General features: G+C 36.8%; 1 protein-coding gene across 6 annotated transcripts in view; it reads right to left on the bottom strand.

The window, feature by feature from the left end:
* LOC135197820 (FHIP family protein GJ17503-like) overlaps window positions 1-27,065 on the bottom strand; it is a 246,217-nt gene that overhangs the window by 116,829 nt on the left and 102,323 nt on the right. For all 6 annotated transcript variants that reach the window (XM_064224955.1, XM_064224954.1, XM_064224959.1 and 3 more), the window contains exons 5-7: window positions 20,267-20,417; window positions 16,843-17,001; window positions 12,749-12,835 (exon numbers count right to left, since the gene is read on the bottom strand). In XM_064224955.1, the coding sequence (XP_064081025.1) occupies window positions 12,749-12,835; window positions 16,843-17,001; window positions 20,267-20,417 (397 nt within the window). The remainder of the gene's footprint in view (window positions 1-12,748; window positions 12,836-16,842; window positions 17,002-20,266; window positions 20,418-27,065) is intronic.

Genomic DNA, 27,065 nt, shown 5'->3' with positions numbered 1-27,065 from the left:
CACTAATCCAACAGATACTGTAAACAACCTAAAGTACATCAAGTATACAATAGATGTCACTAGGTGAAGGGAGTGTGAACTTGAGTTAATAATTCTTACACAATATTTAAAACAAGTAAAAATTGCACAGTAACAACTGTGTACTTCTAAGCCAAATACTTTTGTAAAATAAATGTTTGTTTTCAGTTAACCTATCATTACAGAAAGCATGATTTTATAACAAACAAGTATGCATAACGCTCCAAATCTGGTTCAGCCATAAAATCCAAATATTTTTTTATCAAAAGACAATAGTAGTATACAGTGTCAATAACTACGATACAAAATGTCTAAAAAACATCAAAATTTTATATTTAAATAATTTCCTGCAAAATAACCGTGGCTAACATGGAGATACTAATTTATTGTTTCATCACAGCCCTATCACTTATGTATGGCAAAATTCATTGTCTTGATATAAATGTCTCTAGACAATCGATTACAGTACGTATTTTGTTTAACAGAAAAAAATACTTGTACAGTAGTAGAAAGGTACATGAACCACCTGGAATCTAAGGTACCCATCAGTCACCTCTTATCACTTTTCATGCCTCTACAGGGTTGTTAACAATTGAGAATCCCTTGGACAGTTTATGAAAACACATTTTGGTTTATTTAACTGTACGTAATTCCAAATTTATTTCTTTCATTTACTCCTCCAATTTCATTTTTATAGCCCTTTAATATCTTTTACCCCTTTTGTATTTAAGTAATAAAGTTTGATTTCTACACCTCGAAGGTTAGATATACATTGCTGACTTCTTGCCTCCTGAAATGCCAGCTACACAGTAGTAACTGTTATTTGTAAGTAATTAGTACGCCTTTACCTCTTAGAATTAGTGGTAGTTCTTTTTTCAGATGAATTCTTATACTGTATGTATGTTTATTTTTAAACAGTTTTCAGACGGCTTCTTATGTTGTATGTAATTTTACTTCTAAACAGTATTCAGTCAGCAGTTTGTTGTACAAATGGGCTCAGGCTACCAAGCAGAATATTTTAGCAGCTCTTTTTCTTCCTCTTCACTCTCACAGTTATCAAGCTATGTCACATCTTCAAAGCCATTTACTCCCAGTGCAAGTTACACATAAAGACACCTTTATAAAATAAATTTTCAATATTAAAAATCATAAGTACTGATCACTTATCTATTTTTGAATAGGTTGGTTAGGGTACTATTGATAAGTTCAGCTGCTAATCTGTTCCAACATGAGGCTATCATATATGAAGTTTTCACAATGGCTAAAAGTAATAATTTTCATAATAAAATTTATCATTTGGATTCTTGCCTTCTGTTGAAGATAGCTTATATTTCCAGGCTGATAAGCAAGTCATCATTCAAACAAAGGAAAAAACTGGAGGGCTGCCCAGATGACTGCGTAGTACACCTGTTCTCCACCAGGTGTTTTGAATGTTTTAGCTCGTCAGAATTAACCTTGACAGCCCACTATGTAGTGGGTTGGCTGGATGGGGTCTACTTTAACAGTAGGTAAGTATCCATATAATAAATTTTATTAAGAAAAATTATATCATTTGGGATGAATCTTACCAACTGTTGAAGATATCTGATTCCCCATTGAGAATAGGTTGGTGAGTAGTGCAGCTAGACAAAATCTGCTCAGCCAATTAAGCAAAAGGTTTCTTGAATGAAACTCAAAACATTCTTACCTTTCTGGAATCCCTTCTGGATCTTACTGCTGCCAGAAGTTGGATTCATTCAGGGAGCAAGGCTCTTGTATGTGTGCAGCAAAGAGCAGCCTTGCAGTGAAAACAGCTTCAATTCAGCTATAATGAAACAGAAGCTGCATTAAGGGACCCCTCTGCTTGGGTCCAAAAGCCCTAAAAACTGACAGTCAACTAAAAAAAAAAAAAAAAAAAAAAAAAAAAAAAAAAAAAAAAAAAAAAAAAAAAAAAAAAAAACTATGATTTACATGTACAGTTTTTTACAATATATATGTACTTTAATGCTCCCCAAAATATTAAAACCTATGATTTGAAACAAAGAGCCTATAAGACTGCTCTTTCTTTGATTCAGAAAAAGACTTTACCCTGATACTATAATTGGATGGATTACTTGAATCTTTCTCAGGTTTGTTTATTAGGACAATGACAGCATGTTTCCATTATCTGGAAAAATGTGTTTCATCCAGATGGTGTTATAGAATTTTAGTAAATATGATTTGGCAATGGAGGCTAGTCTTTGTATCATTTCAAATGATATTTTATCATGGCCTGGGGCTGATGGATGACATGAATCTAGAGCAATGTTTAATTCCTGCATATTAAATGCATTATTATATTCTAGATCTTCAATAGTTTCAAAATTGAGTATATGTAGTATTTTTTCCCTGTTTCTTATATTTTTAAAATTTTCATTTATATTGGAGTAGGTACTTATGTTTTCAAAGTGTTTCCCTATTATATCCGAGATTTCATATGGGTCATGATATAGTTTCCCATTTTGGTTTGTTGCACTTCCTTATATTTTGCCTAATATCTTTCACAGATGTATTTGTTGACATGCTTGATACATAATTTTTCCATGATAATACATTCATGGTCAATTTCCCTTTGTTCTATGCTGGAGCATAGTGTTCCAGTGTAATTACACAAGGAGGCTTCCCAGCCATGTCCAAACACAGGTTGTCAGAGGAGGGTGCCAAGTTCTTTATCTGTGCCAAAAGGGTATCATCATGGGACCAAGGGTACTTAATACTTCATTGCTACTCATAAAGATTAAATTGCCTTTGATTTAACCTCTTTGAAGGAGAATAAGAGTAAACACTTTTCTGTCTTGTTAGGGCATTGGAGTTTATTTAGATAGGTTAAACCTGGAGGAGGCAAAGTAAACCTTTTGTTTTGTGGTTTTAGAAAACCTACGACCTTTGTCAAAGCCTCTTTGACTAGGGACCACCTTGATGTGGTGAGGGGGCTCTTGAACCCCTGGAATTAGTTCCTGGGTTCAAGCCCCAGAATTCCATATATTATTACAGTGTACGTTATTAGATAATAATATGAGTTGTGGAATTTTCCACATGGTAAAACTTGATTGACCTGATAAATAGGAAATGGTACTGTAGCCTCTTTCCTCCACTAAATGAGGATAAAGCTAAGTGCAATGCTCCAGCAAGCACAGACGAATCAAAGGAGATTCCTGTGATTCCAACTTTTTCCACCAGAAGGCAACAACAGGTGACAGCAGGCAACAGCAGCCGATTACCCGCAATGAATCTGCAACATGATGGTAGGGGTACAGGGAAACGCAGTCTAAATTTACTCACCTGAGTCAACACAAGTCAGTTAAGGAAAAGAAACTGAAGTGCCAAAGAAAATGGGAAAGGTTGGAAGGCAGGAGAAAGAGGAGCGACAAATCTCTGTCTTGTTCAAGCGACAAATCTCTGTCTTGTTCAAAAGTGACTCAACAGGCTTAAGAGCATTCCCACATGACACAACCTTAGAAAGCTAAGTAGCTTGGATAAAAGCTAGTTTGAAAATAACAGAATATACTGTAACCATGGTAGGATTGGAGAAACATTATCAACAGAACCAGAAACAAAAGATATTTTGAGGGCGGAAGAAAAAGCATGTGAGAAGGAGGAGTAGCAAATGAGAATTCAGAATGAGTAGTAGATGTAGAAGTTGGTTCAACAATCAGCTGAGTCAACTTAACATCAGCATAAGTACAATACACACATTATTATTAATAACAATGTCTATAACTATATAAGTAGTCCTATGGTGCTAACAACCTCATGCTAGGGCTGGGCTACAGACGAGCAGCGGCATGAACACTTTACCTCTTACAGGGAAGGCAAAATTGACTGCACACTATGAGAGGACCTGCAACAGTTCCCTGACTTAACTTCAGATAAAACCTTCAACTGACTAAAATAAGGTTTACATCTGTTCTAACATCTCAATATGCTTTTCTTGAACTGAAAGGGGAATGGAAGGCAGGGCTATAGAGGAAGTCTCAGTACGTACTAACTAACGCATTAACAATGAAAAAGCCAAGAATGAGTAAGAATAACTACAAACAAAAGACCTGTTGAAGGGAGGAGATATGACAGATTGGTAAACTGACGTAACTAGTACATATTTGATTTTGCAATCTATCTGCTTCCTGGCTCTTCCTAAACTAACGAGCTTAAGAAGAAAGCTCTTAGAAAATCCCACTTCCTCACATCTACTCTTTAAGATCACACTTTATACTCCTGCAGCTAGCACAAACTGTCTTTCTCCTCAAAAATCAACATCCTGCTAACACAGTACACAATCATTCCTAAAAAACCTAACATTCTAAACCCTGACTCCAGTGAAAGGCAAAATACAAAAAATAAATGTACTGTACAATGAGATAGCAAACATCCAAAATCTTAAAACAAGTGCCTATGCACAATGGCGGCAAGGAGAACTCTGACAAGAGCTGAAATATTCAAAACACACCTGGTGGACAACAGGTGTGCTAAACAGTCATTTGGGCAGCCATCCAATCTTTCCTTTTGTTGGAATGCCAACTCACCTATCAGTGTGGAGATAAAAGCTATCTTTAACAGCAGGTAAGATTCATGCCAAATACAGTCCAACCTCTTAAATTTGGCAATCCACAGTCCAGCAACTCCCCTGATCCCGGACACTCTTGAATCAGCTGCCATTAGTTCTCAAGTGGCTATGAGGGCAGCCTCATGTTTCAGTATTGGGATTTTTTCAGATTTTGGAACTGAAGCTTGCTCCATAAATACACAAGATCATTCATTTCCAATGAAAACATCCTATAAAACTCATAAATATACAGAATACAAAAGAACTGTAATTTGCATATAATACAGTACAGTGTGTATCATCCTGACTGAAGTACTATCAATGAACATTAAAATTTTGGCCAAAAACATTTCATCATAAACATCACGTACACAGCAAGATGTATTTCAGTATATTACACTAGGCTAAGCTTTCTATGCCTGTCTCAGTTTTAGTAGATACCACTGATATTGCATATTATATCTGAGTTAGCTGTTAACTAAAGTAAATGCCTAGAGGCTAAAGTTCATTACGTTAAAAGCGAATCTTCATACATTAAATAAGGCTTATCAACTTTGTGACTTGTCTACAAATTAATTACTAGTTCTCATAATTAACAACCACTTGCTACTGCAGGCAAGACACTGGCTTAAACAACAGCAAGTACTGATATAAACATTCAAATTGAGAAACAGCCGTTTGCTGATGTCAGTTACAACAACTAACACATTTATGTATTAAGAGTTGCAATACGGTTGTTGACTTGTAGAAAATATGCTAATTTTCAATGGTCCCTTCCATAAATAAAAATATATGAATTTTCATAATAAAATTTATTATTTGGATACTTACTTACTGTTAAAGTTAGCTATATCTCCCCGCCGATTAGGCGAGTCGACATTCAAACAAAAAATCTTACCTACAGTTAAAGTTAGCTGATTCCCCACATTAAGAAGTGGATGGTGGGTAGTGCAGCTAGAATTAATTCTGCTCTGCCATTTGAGCTAAAGGTTTCTTGCATGAAAACCAAAACATTCTCACCTGATCTGGAATCCTTGATGGACTTTACTACCACCAGAAGTTGGATTCCATTCAAGGAGCAAGGCTCTCATACATATGCAGCAAAGAGCAGCCTTGTGGAGGAAACTGCTTTAATTCAGCCAGAATGAAACACAAGTGGTATGAGGGACCCCTGTGCCTATGTCCAAAAGCCCTATAAAATGACAGTCACTTAAAATAAATACTTTTAAAATATAAAGGTACGCTCCTATGCAAAATTTGTACCTTCACGCTCCCCAAAATGTTAAAACCCGGGATTTAAACAAAAGAGCCTGAAGAATAGCTCTTTTTTCGGTTCAGGAAACGACTACCCACTATTAGCAGTGGATTAAGGGCTTTACTGTTTTCAAACACAATTCTGTATACTTAAGGTACTGAGCATGTAAAAACCGAATTGTACTTCTACTGTGCCACATCAATCCTATTCTGGAGTGACAAATTGACTCAACACTAAATGAAGTTACAACTGCTGCTCACATGAATGTTTACCTTCAATAAAGGTAGAAGATATGGAGCTAGTTTTCATGCATTAGCCTATCCAATAGGTCACAGAGGACCTCGTGTTTCTTGATAAAGATGTTATAAGTTTCTAAAAGTCACAACACAAAAGGTTAACTTTGCCTCTTCCAGGCTTAACCTTTACAAATACATTCTAGGTTTTCTAAAACCACAAAACAAAAAGTTGACTTTGCCTTCAAGCTGGCAAAGACAGCTAGGTTTTCTAAAATCACAAAACAAAAGGTTGATATTTGCCTCTTCCAGGCTTAACCTTTGACAACATCATCTATGTTTCTCAAAACCACAAAATCAAAGGTTAACTTTGCCTCTTCCAGCATTTACCTCTGACAAAGATGTTCAAAGTTTCTAAAAGGATGATAAAAAATGTTCTAGTCTTAACCTTTAAATTTAAATGCCCCAACAGGATAGAGAAGTTTCCTCTTCTTCCCCACTAAGGGGTTACATTGGAATTCTTACAGGGCACTTTAAAGCATAGCCTTAACATCACCCTCAGCTCTAAGGCAGAAAGCTAAAATAGCATTCCTTTTACATCTTTACAAGAAGGGTGCTGACAATAAATTTACTTATTAACCGCTGCTAGTGCTTAGTAAAAGGTTGTAAAGTAAATTCAGATAAATTTTAGACTCACATCTAAATTCCAGTGAGACTGATATAGAGATGAAGGGGCTTCAATCTCAACACCTTACAGTGCTGGTCCTCAGGAAGATCTAAAAGTACTTGATGCAATACGTAGGCAAGTATGTATGGAACAATGACTTGGGAAGTAGAATGTAAAAAGTCTTATTATCTCTAAACAGAAAACATTGATTTCTACAAGAATCCAGGTGCTGAAAATTCCTCTAGAATGGCATCCTCAGCAATACACAGACCACTGCTTCTGACCCCAGGCCATGCCATGGCAGTTTTAAATTAAGGACAAATCCTATGTTAACTTGAAAATCTTATTATTGGGAGGGGACATTCTAACATCTCCAAGCAGTTAAGTAGATGCCTAAGTTAATGGAACTGTATGGAATTGTGTAGTAGAGCTGATTTCTTCTCAACAGAAGAATGAGACATCTACCAAGAGCATTGGAAATACTGAAAATCATTTGCCCTGAGGCTACAAGGGCTCCACAGGAGACACTAAGCAATTCTTGAACTTGAAATTGCTCAATAGTATTCAGAGCAGATATGAAGGGCAAGCCTATGAGTCTGAATTAGGCTAAATTTAAGGAAACATCCACTGTTCAAGCCTGAGGGCCATCAAAGTAGTAGTAATCATTCGGATGTCCCTGTTCATCTACATGCTAGTAAGTCTAAATACGTGCTCCTTAAATCCCACACCAAGTGCCAAACTTACAGATGTAAAGGCCCTTGTAGGCAGTTTGTTCTTCCTGAATCCCCAATTGCTAAAACACTGTCCTTCCACAGAATAAATTATTCAAACCAATATATTGTTTCATTTCACTCAAAGCAGCAAACTTCCCACAAAGACTTTGTTTCTGACCAGGAATAAACCGGCTAAGCATCCTAATGTCTTTCCACTGCCCTGACATCTAAAAAGTTTTACCAATGTAGTGTTGACCATTCTATGTTGCATGGAAGTGTAATGACACTAGTTAAACTCTGTGTTGCATGACAAGAGGGAAAAGACCAAAATCTGGACTTAGGTTTAAGAACAAAATGGACAATTCTTGGTTACAGAATCCCTCCTACAGTCCTAGAGCCAAAGTTGGTTCTGGATTACTTACAAATTTAACTTTACTTGTAAGTCGTAATTCTTACGCTGAAACTGTACATTAATTGAGCATGATTATCTGAAAATATCGCCATTGAGGCCATGTTTTCTAATAAGGAAAAGCCCTTACCATATAGGAAGTTTCCTTCAGGCCTAAAATTCTACAAGCAGCACATGCCTATTCATCTTTGACCAACAAGCATGCATAATTAAGTATCATCCCCACATCACTAGATAAGAATGGGGATAAAAAGAATTAACAATATAATGCATAGAAATTGGGCCAGAAGAAGCGACAGGTCCTTGGCCTTTGGAATACTGTTGACAGAGTTGGCCAACTTGAATCACAGATTCAGTAGAAGTGTCTTGCTCCTAAAGTCGACACCATCCACCCACGGCAACAAGTCCCTGACATAACTTATAGAGGGATGCACACTAACCCAAACAAAGTGCACAGAACAGCAATACCTTCTTGTAAAAACATCTTGAAGGAACTTGCATGACTGTGGATGTATTGGTAAGTTAGAATGACTGTGGATGTATTGGTAAGTTAGATTACATTCTGCATGCGTACCACAAGTCTGACCGTTCTTTGGAAAGGCACTAAAACCATGCTATAAAACCAACAAGTATGTGGGCAGACACTTCCTACTACATATTCCGTCTACAAATGTCCAAAAATACTCCAATTACTTATGGAGCTCGTCCTAAAGAATTACTCTTGGACCATCATTCCCTCTATATACAATCTCCTACTAAAAAGAGACTTATGAGAGATTTCTGCTGAAGACAAAGGAGGCTATATGAGGGAAATTGAACCAGTGGAGGAAAACCAAAAAAAGAATCACAACTGGCCTTCACTGTCTCCACCATGTAATGTACTGGTCCCAAGTGTCTCCATGCATGCCAGGTTACAGCTGTCCATATCCCAGAACCTGAGTCTGCACTTATCCCCGTAAGGTATAAAACAAGACTACCAATAGACAATCCCTTATCGCCTTAAACCGAGCTGCATAATCAGACAGGACGTGAAAGTGTTCTCACTTCTTCCAAATAGAGTGAGTATAAGCATGAGGACATTACCCTGCAGCATTAGAAATGAGTTACTTAGTCTTCCTCGCTAAAAAACTCACACTGGCGACAAACCCTAAAGCTGGCTTCACAAACTCGCTGGGCTGGGGTCTCCACCTCCCTAAGAAGTCGCAGAGATGAGACAACGTAGCTAAGTAAAAGTTAATAACTCAACAAACTACACTGAAACTCCATCAGCATGTCTGTCAGTCTTGAGTTCATTTCCCCACAGGAAAGCGAAAGAAAGTGAACATCCTACTAAAGATGGTAAAAGGACCAATAAGCAATTGTACATCAAGAGGCAGCCTTCTGCTCCCTGCAACTTCAAATGACACAAGACAACAAGCCAAGGCAGACCCAAAGGGAGATTTGTGCATCCGAGGACGAGAAAAGTTATGAAATGCTCTCTAATAGGAGAAAGCGTTGGTTCTCTTCTCCAATATTTAGAGGGCACCGAAATACGCTAAGACAATTAAGACATATTCCCTATGTAGCCTCTTTCCTCAACAAAATGAGGATACAGTAAGGCGTAATACTGCAACAAACGCTGACCAGCCCAAACGAGTTCCTCCAACTCCATTCAAACTCTTCTTCCACCTAGGGGTGACAGGAGGAGACAGCTGCCGACAGGAGGTAAACAAGAGAGCTTAAAGGATTGCTCTTTCTGCAACCCTTGGCGACAAAAAGCAACATAAGAGGTGACAACAGCCGAGTGCTGTATCGCATCTACCACGACTCAATCAGAGGAAGACAATTTTAAACGACTCAGGACTTAGCCAAGTCCACACAAGTCAACTGCGTCCACACGAGTCAACAATGTCCGCACGAGTAGACTGAGGGAAAGAAAACAAGGTGCCAGAAGTGGGAGGGGATGGGAGAGAAATTACAATGACACTCCCACCTCGTCCGAAAAAGAACGTACATACTTAAAAGCATTCCTATATGAAACTTTGTTAGAAAGCTCTGAAGCTAGAATAATATCTAACTTGGCAAGAAATTTAGGTACTACAGACAGCGTAGACTTGAAAGAGAAACATTAATCGAGGCAGTAGTAAGTGATTTGCCGATAGCCGAAGAGAAAGCAGACAAAGAACGAACGCAAGCATTACGAAGAAAAAGGAATATGCCAGCAGATGAGAATTTAGAATAACCAAAACATGAGAGAGATAAATAGTCGACTGGGTCGACATATCTAAATGTGCAAAACTCGCTACAGATACATTATCATCTTAATAAAATGTCTATACCTATATTATATACTATTATTAAACCTATGCATGCTAACACCTCAAACTAGGTGTTGAAGGCGACAGATTGCGCCTACGGAGCGAGCATTAACACTTACCAAAACGGTCCATATGTGAACGCTTTAACAGTCCTTAGGCAATCGCTTTAACGATCCTTTGGCGAATGCTTTAAACAAGATTCAGACCATGAAAAGGGTGAAGTAGGTATTGGAGGGTACAGAACCCCATCGTCCCGAGAACTGACCCGGTTCTGGCAGTGGACATTACCAACTATCTCAGGGCAGTCCTAGACTCGGGCTATGTACAGAAAAGGGCACCAACACCTTACTTCTAACGAAACACGAATAAGAGTTCACACTATGGAGGGATTCAGAACGTTCCCATCACAAACTCAGTTCAACTTGTATTAGAACTAAAAGTAGGTTTAATGTTATGTTCTAACTTCTCATTACACTTTTCCTGAACCGGATAGGGAGCAGAAGGCAGAGCTACAAAGGAAGTCAATACTAGCACTACCGAAATGCCTAGTCTGGGTAGGGATAGCCTGACAGGTTTAAGTCCTGACCTAACTAATTTCTTTTGCAATCAATTAGTTTCCCGTCTTTCCTATATCTGACATATTCAGTCATAAATTTCTCAGAAAAATTCCCTATATTCTTCACATCTAGTAGTTCTAAGATCACACTCTGTACCCTTGCAAGTACAAATGAATGTTGATCAACTTCCAATGTCAACATCCTGGTAACACCAAAAACATTCCTACATAGCCTGATGTTATTGGTTTTGCTTCCGGTGGAAGATATCCTACGAAAATGAAATTACAATACCGTTAACAGGTGTAAAACAGCCAAACTTCATAGAATACCAACAATCACCTAACCACAACGGTGGCAAGGAGAATTCTGACGAGCTAAAACGTTCGAAACACACCTGGTGGAGAGCAGGTAAACTAGACAGTTATCTGGGCAGGCATTTGAGGTTTTGTTTGAATACCAACTTGCCTAATCGGCAGGGAGATATAGCTAACTTTAACAGTAGGTAAGATTCATCTCAAATAAAAATAAATCTTTACTCATCCTTCACTCAATGGAGAGAAAAGTTTTACGAAAGTATGTAACTAAATTTATAGATATAGCTGTGGCTGAAGAAACTAATATTGCGCAGGCAACAAAATGTTTTGGAAGAGGCAAAAGCAACATCTGATATTGCTGTAATCACAGCTTTACTTCATTAAATTTACTTCATTTATAAATAAAGTATGTTACATTTTTAAACCAAGCTTTGGTAATTTATAGAAGAAAAACAAATCTCTGAAATTCATTTCATTTAGCGACTAATGGCTATGATGACTCAGTAAAATGCAATCAGCTGATGATTTTAAGAATGTAAACATTATCATTAAGTAAATTGCACCTGATCACTTTGTTCATAAATTGCAATATGATATGACAATAATGCATGAAATATTGTTGCATAGAATTTGAGTCCATACAAATTCTGCGATATGCAAGGTCCTGGAGCCAATAACTGCATAAGTAAATGGCCAGCTGTATCTACACCCAATACTCAACATGTGGCTTTTGAGAGAGCAACTATGATGATCTGATAGGTCCCTCTATTGTATAAGGATATAAGAGACAAGCACCATACTATACTGCCTTACAATCAATCTTGAACTTGTCTGGAATGAGCAAATACTTGCTATTTAAGGTCTATGTAAGGTAAACGTTTACATTTGCACAAGACCATAATGTACACTTCATCTCACATCAATTTTAATCATCATCACTACCATACCAATCTAAAGTTCTGACATCACATTTTCATTATTTCAAATGTCTTCCTGCTTATCACTATCATATTTGTCTCAAGTTCTACATGGACTTTTCATGAAACAGAGAACAATGATAACCCAAAACCAAGGCCCCCCCACAAAAAATCATCATTAGTGAGTATTTTGTTTATTTATAATGCTAAGTTTACCATTCATCTACATGGTGGTATGCATAAACATTCATCTGGTGATGTGCAAGAAATTTTAATATCAAAGAAATAACCCTGCACCAGAACAGAGAAAGTAGATATCAACAGTGGATACTGAGGAATAGTATTGTACTTTTGTGGATAATCAATATTTTTATATGAAAATTATAAATAGACCTGAATTTTCCTCTTTGTTGCTGCGACATTAAGAAGAGGTAGGTAGTTTAACAGGAATCCAAGTTCTCCATTTCCAACTACAGTATACAACCTTCAAGAAATTCATAGTTGAACATTATATAAAAATACATTAGCCAACAGCTACTGTATAATGAACTAAAAAAAATAGTGAATTCTGAAAGCAACTACTTCAAATTTTCAAGCACAACTAGCCCTTTAACTGTGCATAATTTTGTGACAAAGGGATAAAAAGAATACATATTCTCCTATACTGCACCACAGTCAATAGGTTCTGAATGTTTTTTATCACAAAAGCACAACTATTAACAATTCATTCTCTTTATACCTGCACCAAAATCATAACAAATATAAATAATGCAATGAGAATCCTAAAAAGTAAAAATCACCACTCACCTGATGTAACGCAGGGCCCAACACTGGAACTAAGAATCCTTGATACAAGAATTCTACTAACTGCTCCCTTACAAGAGGATGGGCCACCTACAAATAAGGAAAAACCTAAGTACACTATAATCTGATTTTGTTGCTACAGCCACTACTGAATACATGTATTTTGTTTGTGCAGTATGGTATTCATTAATATAAAAAAGCTAAGCCTTTCAGAACACTTTATAAATTACATTCCCAGTATATTAATGTGCACTTTTATTAAAGATTACATTGAGCAATGTCTTTATAATAAAACATTTTTATCGAATGCAATCCATCATAAAAAACCGACATGTAACCCCTTCCACTACCGTCTCAAGTATTCTAGTGGATCATGACTCCATCCTTATGTTTACAATCAAGAGAAGGACTCATTCATTACCCTAAAATATCCATACTTATTTTTGTGATTCTGATTTTATTAGTTCTTTGATGAATTCCCATGTTCTATTGTTCCTTTTTAATGTTTAAGTGGGCCTTTTCCCCAATATATGACAGTGTGTCTTAATGACAAAGCTTAAAGTGTCAAATGCCCCAAACACTTGCTGAATTCAATCTCATTTTTGCAATCTGATTACCATCCACAATCAAAATGAATGCTAAGGAAACCAGAGGCAATAATTATGCTGACCTAATGTATTGAGGAGATTAAAACAACAGCCAATATTAATTTTCAAATAACATGGAAAGCTCAGAAGGTAATTCACTTGTTAATTCTGGAATTTAAGTCACTCCACTTGAATAATTTCCAAGGTACCAATAATTTTTAAATAATTATGCACTACATACTACTGTATATACTATACCTCAAGAAACATATACAAAACTGCTTATTTTCTGTACATTTAAAAACATCTGAAAAGGAAGCCGCAGCTACTTTTTTTTTTTTTTTTTTTTTTTTTTTTTTTTTTTTTTTTTTTTTTACTACTCTCAATTCCTGGTTCACAGTCCAGTGTGCCCCCAAGATAATCTATAACTTCTAAGACCCCACCAGTTATTATTATTATTATTATATTATTATTATTATTGTTATATTATTATTATTATTATTTTTTATTTTATTTATTTTTTTTTTTTTTTGCTCTATCACAGTTCTCTAATTCGACTGGGTGGTATTTATAGTGTGGGGTTCCAGGTTGCATCCTGCCTCCTTAGGAGTCCATCACTTTTCTTACTATGTGCGCCGTTTCTAGGATCACACTCTTCTGCATGAGTCATGGAGCTACTTCAGCCTCTAGTTTTTCTACATTCCTTTTCAGGGATCTTGGGATCATGCCTAGTGCTCCTATGATTATGGGTACAATTTCCACTGGTATATCCCATATCCTTCTTATTTCTATTTTCAGATCTTGATACTTATCCATTTTTTCCCTCTCTTTCTCTTCAACTCTGGTGTCCCATGGTACTGCGACATCAATGAGTGATACTTTCTTCTTGACTTTGTCAATCAACATCACGTCTGGTCTATTTGCACGTATCACCCTATCCGTTCTGATACCATAGTCCCAGAGGATCTTTGCCTGATCGTTTTCTATCACTCCCTTAGGTTGGTGCTCGTACCACTTATTACTGCAAGGTAGCTGATGTTTCTTGCACAGGCTCCAGTGGAGGGCTTTTGCCACTGAATCATGCCTCTTTTTGTACTGGTTCTGTGCAAGTGCCGGGCATTCGCTTGCTTTGTGGTTTATGGTTTCATTTTTCGTATTGCACTTTCTACACATGGGAGAGATGTTATTTCCGTCTATCATTCTTTGAACATATCTGGTTCTTAGGGCCTGATCTTGTGCCGCTCTTATCATTCCTTCAGTTTCCTTCTTTAGCTCTCCCCTCTGTAGCCATTGCCATGTGTCATCGCTGGCTAGTTCTTTAGTCTGTCTCATGTATTGTCCGTGCATTGGTTTGTTGTGCCAGTCCTCTGTTCTGTTTGTCATTGTCCTGTCTCTGTATATTTCTGGGTCTTCGTCTACTTTTATCAGTCCTTCCCATGCACTCTTTAGCCACTCGTCTTCACTGGTTTTCAGATATTGCCCCAGTGCTCTGTTCTCGATGTTGATGTAGTCCTCTATACTTAGTAGTCCTCTCCCTCCTTCCTTTCGTGTTATGTATAGTCTGTCCGTATTTGCTCTTGGGTGTAGTGCTTTGTTTATTGTCATATGTTTCCTGGTTTTCTGATCTATGCTGCGAAGTTCTGCCTTCGTCCATTCGACTATTTCTGGCGTTGAGTTTTGACTTGAGTATCACCTTGAGGAGGAGGAGGAGTCCTCCTCCTCCTCCTCCTCCTCCTCCTCCTCACTCCTCACTCCTCACTCCTCACTCCTCACTCCTCACTCCTCACTCCTCACTCCTCACTCCTCACTCCTCACTCCTCCTCCTTATTAATTATTAATTATTATTATTATTATTATTATTATTAATTATTAATTATTATTATTATTATTATTATTATTATTTGAAAATATTAATAAACATATTATACATATGTGTACCATAAAAATCTCTCATCTCAGTAGAGAGAGTGAAGAAAGAGAGATAGAGAGAGAGAGGAGAGAGAGAGAGGAAGAGAAGAGAGAGAAACACTCCCTCCCCTCCTGTCACATTACTTGATATATTTAAACAGCTGTTGGACCTCAGCTTGGACCTGGAGGTCAAAAGAAAGATGCATGAAGACTGGGATTTCTTTCATTCTTACATAATTTTTTACATTTATAAACTAAAATCTTACTACTTCACTGTAGTATTTTCCTTAATGAATTGATTGTTCTTTACATTAATATTAATGTGTAACTTGTTTACTTCTAAGTATTTACATTTAATTTCACTCCACACTCTAGTACCTTCAGGCCCTATCTGTGGCCCATTTTCAAGAGATGTTTGGGTTGTCAGCCTGGGTCAAGGCCCAGCAGTCTTCTGGAACTACTTCTCATTGAGCTGTCATTTATGTGATAGCTGTTCTGGTTTCCTTGACAGCTTAACGAGTAATAGTTCCAGAAGACTGCTGGGCCTTGACCCAGGCTGACAACCCAAACATCTCTTGAAAATGGGCCACAGATAGGGCCTGAAAGTACTCGAATGTGGAGTAAAATTAAATATAAATACTTAAAAGTATACAAGTTACACAGTGATTTTGTGGGTTTCTTTTTCAATCTTTAGAAGAAAACTGAAAGAAGTTTTTGTTTGGTTCATTAATATCAATATTTGAAAATTAGTAAATCATTTATTTATCCATACACATCTCTGTAAGAGAGAGAGAGAGGAGAGAAGAGAGAGATAGAGAGAGAGAGAGAGAGAGAGAGAGAGAGAGAGAGAGAGAGAGAGAGAATTATTATTGTAGTTATGTGATATCATTTAATCTTATTAAACTTACTAATGCAGTATTGATCAATATTAACATTTTTAAATTAGTAATTCATTTTTGTATCATAAAAATGTACTTAGGCATGAAAATAACATTTAAACACTCTAATTAGTGATTATTTATCATCTGAAAACCCCACAAATAGCCGAATTCCCCGCAAACAATGGGTAGATACGGTCCAGAGAGAAATCCGCAAATCAGTGAGTCCGCGCATCCGGAGAACGCGAATACTGGGGGACCACTGTATTCCAGATCAATTTTAATTGCAGAAGGTTCTTGTTATTCTTATTTACATACTCTACATAATCTTCAATAAAATCAAACAATGAGGATATATGGCAACAATGCAATGGGTTCCTGTTGAATTGCAGCTAAGTTAGTTTTGGGTAATTGTTAATCTTATTCATATTTTCTAGTTTTATTAATCAAACACTGAAATTTTCCCGTCACCAATGTCATTTTATATTAAATGCTGCTTTAATGGTTGTCTTGCTGATAAGCTGTATTTGATGTGTAAAAAAATGTACTAGTAAACCAACTAATGACTATTTCATTTACTTAACTGTCTGAACTGATTACAAAACTTAATATTTTTTAATTTTTCCCAATGTATGTAAAATAATACACCAAACTGTACTACTTACACAGAAAAATTATGCTTCACAAAACATTAGCATTTTACTAAACAAATAAAATACCACACCTGTATAACTGCATTGCAGAATTCTAAAGAATTCATAAAAAGCTGTAGCTGAGGAATATCTCCAATGTCTTCTACACTTAAGCGATGCCAGCCATCAGATTCTATGCTTAATGAACGCGGTAGCATGGAGTAAAGGCCACTCAGACCTGCAGCCAACACCTGTACAAATAAAGGATACAGCGCTGAAGACTTTCCTCATCTTTCATTAGAAACAAAAACAAATAAATAAACATATACATATTTCTCTAAAGACCGAAGATTTGCTCCACATGTGAACAATTATACAGTAGAGACCCGGTTCACGACCGTATTAGTACTCGACATAATCGGATTTCGTCACTAAATTTCCAATAAACTTTGTATCTGTTTTCAACCAAAAAACCAGTTTCCGACCCCCAACCATATGATGTTTGTAAACAAAACTGTTTCCGCCAGCCGCCGCTAGTTGGCGTCATCCAGTGCTACCAAATGTAGCATAATTTCATGTTTTTTAGCATAATTTGACCCAAGAATTGGAGCTTAGCATAATTTCTTTCACACTTAGGGTTCTAGTACAATTTTAGAATGTATTTTCACTAAAATTTTAAATAAAATGCAGAAAATTCCTCAATTTCATACACAGCTATAGTGAATGTATCTACAAGTGAAATTGCCTCAAAAGCAGCACTAACAAATGATTAACTGCTAAGTTTGAACCCAACTAAGGAATGTTAAATTTTGTGAATATAAATAAATACCCACAGTGGCAAGACAAACGATCAGTAAAGTGTTAATGTTTTTTCTTCATGAGTAAAGAATTACTTTTTTTCCTTTTTTAAGTTTTATTTTTTTCAGTAATCAAAATTTTAATTATGTCTGAAGTGATTTTCACACAATTTTCAAGTATTTATTCATTGTGTATGTGATATGTTAAAGAAAAATAGTGTTTCAGTGGCATGATCAAGTAATAAGTACGTATGTTTTTCTTCTTGAGTAGAAACTGGTTTGTTTGTTTACCTTTTTTTTTTTAAGTTTTAATTTTTCAGTAAATATCAATAAATAACAAAATGTTATATTTGAAGTAATTTTCACACATTTTCAAGTATTTATTAATTGTTTATGTGACCTGTTAAAGAAAAATGGTTACGAGTGGCATGATAATGATGCAGTAATAAGTAAAATTTGTTGTTTTCTTCACATTTGTATGTGTGATCTTCACACATTTGTCAAATAGTATAATAGTGATTGCATATCAAATAGTGTACTAGTGATTGCGTATGTATTAGAGAAATGAGATAATGATAGATTAATAGCATAATTCTGGCACAAAATTGCACCATATTTGGCATAAATTCTTGCTTGGACCGACTAGCATAATTTAGCAAAACGGTTGGTAACAATGGTGACGCCACTCAGCACTGTTTAAAGTCCGCAACTAATGTTTACAAACATTCAAACATGTGTCGTGTCTTGTACACCTTGCGCGCATTTTGTTTGCTTTTTCGGTGGTATCCACTCTATACGCAGTTACCTTTTGATTCATCATGGGTCCCAACATTACTACTGGCTATCTATTAAAACCTTTTGCTATTGTTAATCTCTGAAATAATGGAAAAGTGTTTACATGGCATCTCGCATTTTCCTTCTTCAAAATGTTTCTATCATTTCCAACTCCAAAATAAACCTTAAGTTTCGTCTATCCTCTCCTCTGCATGAAAGTGATGAGCGAAAAAAAGATTTAATCAAGCACCCTTGCTTGATTTTTTTTTCAAGCGAAGACATATTCTAAAACCATGCTCACACTTGAGGCACGCGTTTCAGTAGCAAATGCAATACGTATTTAAGTGTTAGGTTTGGAGTGAAGGCAATGTTACGTACGTAGGTTACATGTGCGGTTCGGTAGTGAATGCAATCTTTAAGCTTTGTTAAGCTTTCCGGTAAAGAAGAAGTTAGTCATAGTTTATATCAGAGAAGCCACTATGCCATATTAAGTGCGTAGTAATTAAGAAATTAAGAAGAATCTTTTATGTCGTACTGTAATACGTTAATGTTTACGTGTAAGATTTGGTAGTGAAACCAGTTACATACGTAACATGTTCGGTTCGGTAGCAACGCAATCTAAGCTTTTTAAGCGTGCCAGTAAAGAAGAGGTTAGCCTTAGGTTAACTCAGAATCCGCTACGGTATACATTAATTATAGAAATTAAGTAGATTCTTTTGTCTACTGTAAAAATACGTCATTGTTTACGTGTGAGATTTGGTAGTGAAACCACTGTCACATACGTAACGTGTGCCGTTCGGTAGCGAACGCAATCTTAATCTTTGTTAAGCTTGCTGGTAAAGAGGTTAGCCTTAGCTTAATCAGAGAAGCCGCTATGGTATAGAATAATTATAGAAATTAAGACGATTCTTTTATGTCTACTGTAAAAAGACGTCAATGTTTACGTATGAGGTCTGGTAGTGACACAGTTTACATATGCAACGCGTGCGCGGTAACGAACGCAATCTGTATGCTTCGAGATGCTGGTATGTAATGGTATAGTAATTAAAGACATTAAGAAGATTCTTTTACTTATGCGTACGTATATATGTACCATGCAGTACCATATTAATTGTCAAAGTCCAATAAGCTTGAAATGTCCTTTTTTATAAGGACATTTATGAAACAAAATCGTTAGTATCATAACATTACATTTACTGAAAGATAATTTTCAAGCGATTTTGTATACAGTATTGCAGTCGACTCCGTAAAAGATTTACCATAAATTAATAACGAATGTAAATGTTTCTAGGCTTATAGCGAGATATGGTTTCTTTACTACCATAGTCCCGATATAAGCCACCAGGGCTGCGCTATGGTTTGTTTACATCCTTAAATGCCGACTTACTGTAGGCAAATTTTTGCAAGTTTTTTATAAATATAAATTGGGTTTAATTTTAATAGTTTATTAATTTACTGTAATAATTAGACTTGCTTTTCAATGTTTTTATTATGTTAGCAACACGTTTTATGCCTACCCACTACACTACGTTCTACTTACTATTTACCTAGGTAGCCTATGGATCTTGGTCAACAATCAGTTGGACACAGGCTAGTTTTCTTTTATACTGTATATTATACATTTAAAATTATAAATATACGTTTAACATTATATTTATTTAACTTTTAACTTATTTAATTGTAATTTGCATGTAATGTATTGTATAAAAAGGCAAGGTTAGGGTAATAACTGATGGTCAAGAACGGATTAATCCATTTTCAGTTATTTTTTATGGGAAAACTTGATTCAGTTCTCGAAATAATCGAATTTCGACGCTCCTTCTGGAACGAATTATCGTCGAGAACCGAGGCTCTACTGTATTTGCAAAGTTTTAGAAGCATATCCCTAACTTTTCTAAAACTATGTTAATTTTAATAACTCATGGAAAAACTTCTATACACTTACAGGGCAAAAATTCGAATGCTGCGCAATGTACTGGCCAACGGATGCGTGTGAGGCAGAGAGTGCCATGCAGAGTAATAATGCATCACGAGCCTGCTGTCCTATGCCTCCTTCACGATGAACAAATGGTAACAGGAGGGAGAATATCATGAACCTGTCCAGAGTAGATTTATAATTTTAAAAAACACCAAAGTTTAAACAACTTTTAAAAGAAATTCACAATGTACAATGCAGGTATAAAACTAGTCTAAAATTCAGCATTAAAGTTCTTCCTCAGCATATCTATGTAATTGTAAGATTTGTTAAATATCTGAGATTCTTTTGTAGATTACTCGCAAAAAGGTATACTTTATGGAATTTAGTATTAAATCAGTATCAAAATTTTTTTATTATATATTAACTAATTCATCCAGATTGAGCTAACCTTCTTGACTAACATATGGCTGGCCAAAATGTTTAGTTCTTGAATTAATGCAGTTTTTGTTTAACAAATTACAACTTACAATTTTAGTGGTTTTATGATAAAATTAAGTTTCATATATACGAAGCAGGTAATTATTTTAGCTATCCTTTAGCCTCTCCTGCCAAACCCTAAAATCAAAATATCATGTTAGCTTCTGTTGCAGTGTATGCGACAAGCCTTGCACACTGAACAGGTCTACCTGGTAACTACAATAGCTGGGCAGCTTCATTCTGATTTTGCTGTTATGTCCATTAGAGGGGAGGAAGGAGGGCTCTGATTCTGTAATTACTTGGTAAGTATATATTGACACTTTAGTATAAAAATATAATTTTATACAAGTAATTTACCAAGTAATTACTTTAGCTATATCCCACATTAAAACACTTAATTTAGTATAAAAACTATTTTATATAAGTAATTTACTAAGTACGTAATTACTTTAGCTGAATCCCACATTAAAAGAGGGGATGGATGAATGGATATGTTTTATTCCAGAATATCTGAATCCTACATTAAATGAGGGGATGGATGAATGGATATATCCTATTCCAAAACATTGTGATAATAACTTTGAAATAGAATGGATTGCTAGCATTAAAACAATGCTTGTCATTTCCTTACCTGGTAAGAGCACTACTGCAGGTGAATACTGCCTCTGGTTGGTGCTCATCTTAACATGTAGAAGCATGGTGTTTGAGCTGAGGCTCACCTCTACATCTGTGGGAGTCTTGCAGCGGAGGATAAGCTTGATCGCTGACAAGACATACATCAAAAAGTGCCCTGGCTCTGGACATAGTACCAATAAATCGAACGACCTGACAACACTGTCACCTACACTCACCACAAAACCACTACCCATCCATGAAGACTGTTGGGCACTGTAGGTACAAGGTACCCCCAGGATCCCCAACTCTTGACACCCACACCCTATGTCAAAGCGAGGAGACAGAAGAGAGAATCTCTCCTATGCTTCTTCCCCCAATACCATGCCAGCCAATGATAATGGCTCAAGTGTACTGTAGTTTTCAAATTGTTTAAACTTCTTGTATGAAGAAGTTTAAACTTCTTGTACGGAGTGAGATGCAAAGATCTACTGGCACTTCCAAAAGGTCGACTGAAGAATGCCTGAAAGGGATAAATTATGCTTAAAGGCGAGAGCGGTAGTGACTGCTCAGACTTCATGCACTTTCACTTTGAATGCAGGCAAGGTATCTTCCTGGATCTGAGAAAGCCCCTCGGAGATCAGGTTCCTAAAGAAGAATGACAGGATGTTCTTTGAAAGAGGGTGAGAAGCATTCTTGACAGGCCACCAAAGATTAACCCTCTTACGCCGGAGCGGTAAATAAAAAATTGTCTCCCGTGTGCCGGAGGGGTTTCGGAGTGAGCGCGGAAGCGGAAAATTTTTTTTTTCCAAAAAATCACAGCGCGCTTAGTTTTCAAGATTAAGAGTTCATTTTTGGCTCCTTTTTTTGTCATTGCCTGAAGTTTAGCATGCAACCATCAGAAATGAAAAAAATTATCATTATCATATATAAATAATGCAATATATGATAGCGCAAAAACGAAATTTCATATATAATTGTATTCAAATCGCGCTGTGCACGAAACGGTTAAAGGTAACAAGTTACTTTTTGTTTCGTAATGTACACTAAATTGCAATCATTTTGGTATATAACACATTGTAAAACAACAAAAGCAACACAGAGAAAATATTATCACAAAATAATGCATGAATTCGTAACACCCGGACGTAAACAAATATTTTTTTTCAAAAATTCACCATAAATCTAAATATTGTCCTAGAGACTTCCAATTTCTTTCAAAATGAAGACAAATGAATGAATATTACTATACTGTAAGAGTATTAGCTTACAATTGCAGTTTTGGACCATATCTGACGAGTTAAAGTTGACCGAATGTCGAATTTTTTTATATATATTTTATTTATATGCAATTATTTCGGAAATAAGAAAAGCTACAACCTTGAAATATTTTTCGTTTTATTCTACAAGAAATTGCACACATTTTCATATATAAAACTCTATGAAATGCCTAATATGAAACGGAGCAAATATTCCGAGAATGGGAGGTAAATGATTGAATATTGAATATAAGCATTTTAGCTTACAATTACGTTTTTCGACCATTTCGGTAGAGTCAAAGTTGACCAAAGGTTGAAATTTTGGCAATTATCGTTATTTATATGAAAATATCTCAAAACTGATAAAAGCTACAACCATGGGTTGTTTTTAGTTGTATTGTGCATGAAATTGCGCACATTTCCATATATAAAACTTTATATAACGGCTAATTTTAAAATGGTGCAAACATTACCACAATCGCATGTATGATTTTTTTTCGGAAGAGTTACCGCGCGGACGTAAGGAAAAAGTTTTTTCATAAATTCACCATAAATCGAAATATTGTGCTAGAGACTTCCAATTAGTTGCAAAATTAAGGTAAATGATTGAATATTACTAGAATATAAGCGTTTTAGCTTACAATTGCGTTTTTCGACCATTTCGGTAGAGTCAAAGTTGACCGAAGGTTGAAATTTTGGCAATTATCGTTATTTATATGAAAATATCTCAAAACTGATAAAAGCTACAATCATGAGTATTTTATTGCTGTACTCTACATAAAAATGCGCACATTTTCATATATAATACTTCATGTAACAGCTAATTTACAATGGTACAAAAATTATGTCAAAGTGACGAAATAATTTCCGAGATGTGTCACAGATACTTTTTAGTGCGGCAAGAAAGAAATTCGCGCTTGCGCGCCTGCGTAACGATTGCAAACAAAACAACACCTTGATCCGTGAACTCCCACCATCCCCCAAGGCGCATGATTCAAAAGTTTTAGGCTGGTAGGCCTATAAGTATTGTTCCGCGAATTTTAAAAAAAACTTTTGTAAGTCGACGTAAAATACGTCCAGTCGGCACACGGGAGACAAAAAATGTCGACGTAAAATACGTCCAGTCGGCGTAAGAGGGTTAATAAAAGGGCCTCTGATTTTCCCGGTACCTCATAGATAATACCTTAAGGCTCTGAATGGACAAAGAACCCTTTCCTCATCCTCCTCTGGGCCCAAGATTTCCATTAAACTCTTAATATGGCAGATACAAGGCCAGGGCTTGGATGGATCTTTGTTCTTGGCTAGGAACCCCAGTGTAAAAGAGAACATTGCATACCCTTGGGAGACGCCTACCCTTTTCTCAATATGAAGTTTGCAATTCACTTACATGTTTGGAACATAGAGGTTCAAAAGGAGGCCCTGTGAGCCACTTTAGCATGACATCTAGGATCTACAAAATCAAATTGAACTACTTCTACCCTGAAGTGTTGAATGATTTGATGAGGTTATTAATACATATCTTGGTTTGTGCTTAAAATCTGATGTAAGCACTGCTCCGTATCCTTTAGTGGTAGAAGAGGACAGACCTCTAAAGGTCCTTAGATAGAGGAGGAAGTCCACTATTTGAGTCAAGGGTCTCAGAATACGAAACTTTATGCCTGAGATACCACCAATAGAAAACTGTCTATTTTGAATGGTAGACGTTGCAAGATTGTCATTCCTTCATGGGCCAAATTTTGAGCTACAAGGGTCATTGAGATGCTGGAATGCAGCACGAACTTGTTCAGCACTTCCCTCACCACGACATGATGGAAGGCATACAAGTCCAGGCCCGAAAATTCTTGGAGCATGGTGTCTGTTGCCCATGCCAAGGGATCTGGGGCTGGAGAGCAGAAGAGAGGATGACATTTGTTTCTTGAAGCGGCAAAAAGGTTTAGAGTTGGTTTCCCCAACAGTCTCCAAAGGTTGACACACACACTGTGATCCAAGTTCCAGTTGATGGGAAGGAACTCCCTCAAACAGCTCAGTTCATTTGCCAGGATATTAAGTTTCTCCTCAATAAATCGGGTGATTGTTGTCACTTGATTTCAGTGCGCCCAAAGAAGAAGATCCTTTGCTGCCTAACAAAGGAACCTAGATCCAAGGCATCTGAGTAGAAGTCTAGGTCAGGGCTTGGAGGATGAAGAGACTTTCCCTGCAAAAGTCTTGCTTCGGACAGCCACCACTGGAGGTCCAATTTTATTTCCTGAGTGATTAGAAAAAAACTCTGGTTTGTTTTATGTCCTTAGTGCTCAGAAAAACAAGTCTGGTTGAGTTTTTCATGACCATTGGCTTTAAGGTATAATTGGAGCATACTTCCATGTGCAATCTGCCTAGCCTGATGAAGGTCTCAATGGATGAAAGAATCCCTAGTAGGCTAATCCATTGGCAGGCAGAACACAATGGGAGAATGTGAAAACTGCAGTTCATCTGGAGGCAATTGCCAATTCTCTTGAAGAATGAAAACCTGAAAAGTCAGAGTTGAGAATCATCCGTGATTCAATTATATAAATTAAAATTTTATTGTTAGGGCACGACTGAACAACCTATTATCTTCATGTGAAGGGTTGTTACAAAGACTTTAAATGGACATGCGTACTGCCACTGTATCATATATATGTACAAAAATAAAAAAATACCCTACAATACATTTTTCATAAACATTTTAAAAATAAATGCATGCAAACTTGTAACTAAAAGCTGAAGTTTCATCAACAAAATGAGTTATAATTAGCTCCCAAATTAATAAAATATAACCATGCAAAGTCTTTGTAAATGAAAAAACATCCTCTGTTAATGTGGAGGGCAGTTACAAAAGCTGCCTTAATTTGTATCATATTTATGTACAAAAATAAAAATACCCTAACGTAATATATTTTCTTACACATTTTAAACATAAAAGTATGACCATTTATAAATTCGACACATCGATCGCTGAATTTGCACTTTTTTTAACTATATTTTCAGAAGAGCAGCAGGCGGTGGCTAACAAGAACAAATGTGAAAAGCATCACATTCGATAACGTGAAGGACAGTTTCAAAAGCTGCCTTTCTATCATATTTCTGTGCAGAAATAAAAATACCCTTTAAGTAATACATTTTCATACACATTTTAACATAGAAGCATGAACATTTATAAATAGACAAATCCATAGCTAAATTTGCACATATTTAACTCGATATTTTCAGCATTGAACAGCATCAGTTATATTATTTTACCCTAATATCTATGTAATAACTCACAATAATATTTTTTAATATCATTTGCATAACCTTCAAGGTCTGAACAGTATTTCTAGAAATGTACATACTCATTAGACATAACAATGCTAGCAGCGCTGTTAACCAAAAATTGTGGCGTAAAAAGGGATTTTGACGAAGGAAAAATCTATTTCTGGGGGAAGACCTGTGTCGCCCGGTGAAATGTCGGTATAACACAAGGGTGAGTGGAAGCCACTACCACAGATATTCTGCCAGTTAGAAGACTACTCTCAAAACCCTTCTCTAGGTAGGTGCCGTTACAACGTCTACCTTTCCTCGGCCTCTTCCTACCTTTGGATTGAGGTCCGGAGGTCTCAAACTTCCTTTTGAAGGGAAGCCCCCAAAGGACACGAAGGTTCTCGTTAGCTCTAGCTGCCTCGCTGAGGACGCTGTTAACCATGTCCTCAGGAAAGAGGTTGGCACCCCAGATCGACGCCTTTATGAGTCTGTTCGGTTCATGTCTGAAAGAGGTTGGCACCCCAGATCGACGCCTTTATGAGTCTGTTTGGTTCATGTCTGCAGGCTCATCTAGCCACTATAAAGTCATACAGGTCTGATTGAAAAGCCTGTAATAGAGACTTTGTGAGGACCCGGAATAGAGGCTCCTCTGCAAGGGACGTAGCAGTTAACTCTGCAGTGGTGACTTAATTGAACTACTCAGCCTGCACCTTGCTTCGAATTCCGCCTTGACCATGGGGTCCGGAATTCTAGGTAAACGTTCACTGAATTGTGTGGAGGCAAACTTCGGGTCGAGCTTGCCCACCGTGAACGTTGCCGGAGCGCTAGCCCAACACTCTAGATCCCTGGGGAAGAGCAAGGAGGTAGCCTCCGTCTCTCTTAGCCGAGGCATAGGTTTGTCCTCCATTCCGGCTTGCAGTGTCAATTCTGCAATTTTTGACGTTCAAGGAGTCAGAACTTTGTTCGGCGCTACAAACATGGTATAGCAACCTTTATGGGGTGTCAACTTGGTGTTGACACGCTCCCATTCCATGAGGGTGCGGACCCATGCAGACTAAGCCTGGTCCCTAGGGTAGATAACCGTCTCTTTCGGGACTTTGTCTACCCTGACTAGCGCTTCCTCGGCTAGTCTAGTGTAGCTCGGGAAGGGAAATTGTAGGCCCGCTGGGAAGAACTCAAAGTCTTCCACCGGTCGGGTTCCACAACCTTCAATGGTAAGC

The sequence above is a fragment of the Macrobrachium nipponense genome, chromosome 21 (genome assembly GCF_015104395.2).
Source record: "Macrobrachium nipponense isolate FS-2020 chromosome 21, ASM1510439v2, whole genome shotgun sequence".
NCBI lineage: Eukaryota > Metazoa > Arthropoda > Malacostraca > Decapoda > Palaemonidae > Macrobrachium > Macrobrachium nipponense.
The sequence above is the reverse complement of the archived record's forward strand: the minus strand, read 5'-3'. Positions and strand labels throughout refer to the sequence as shown.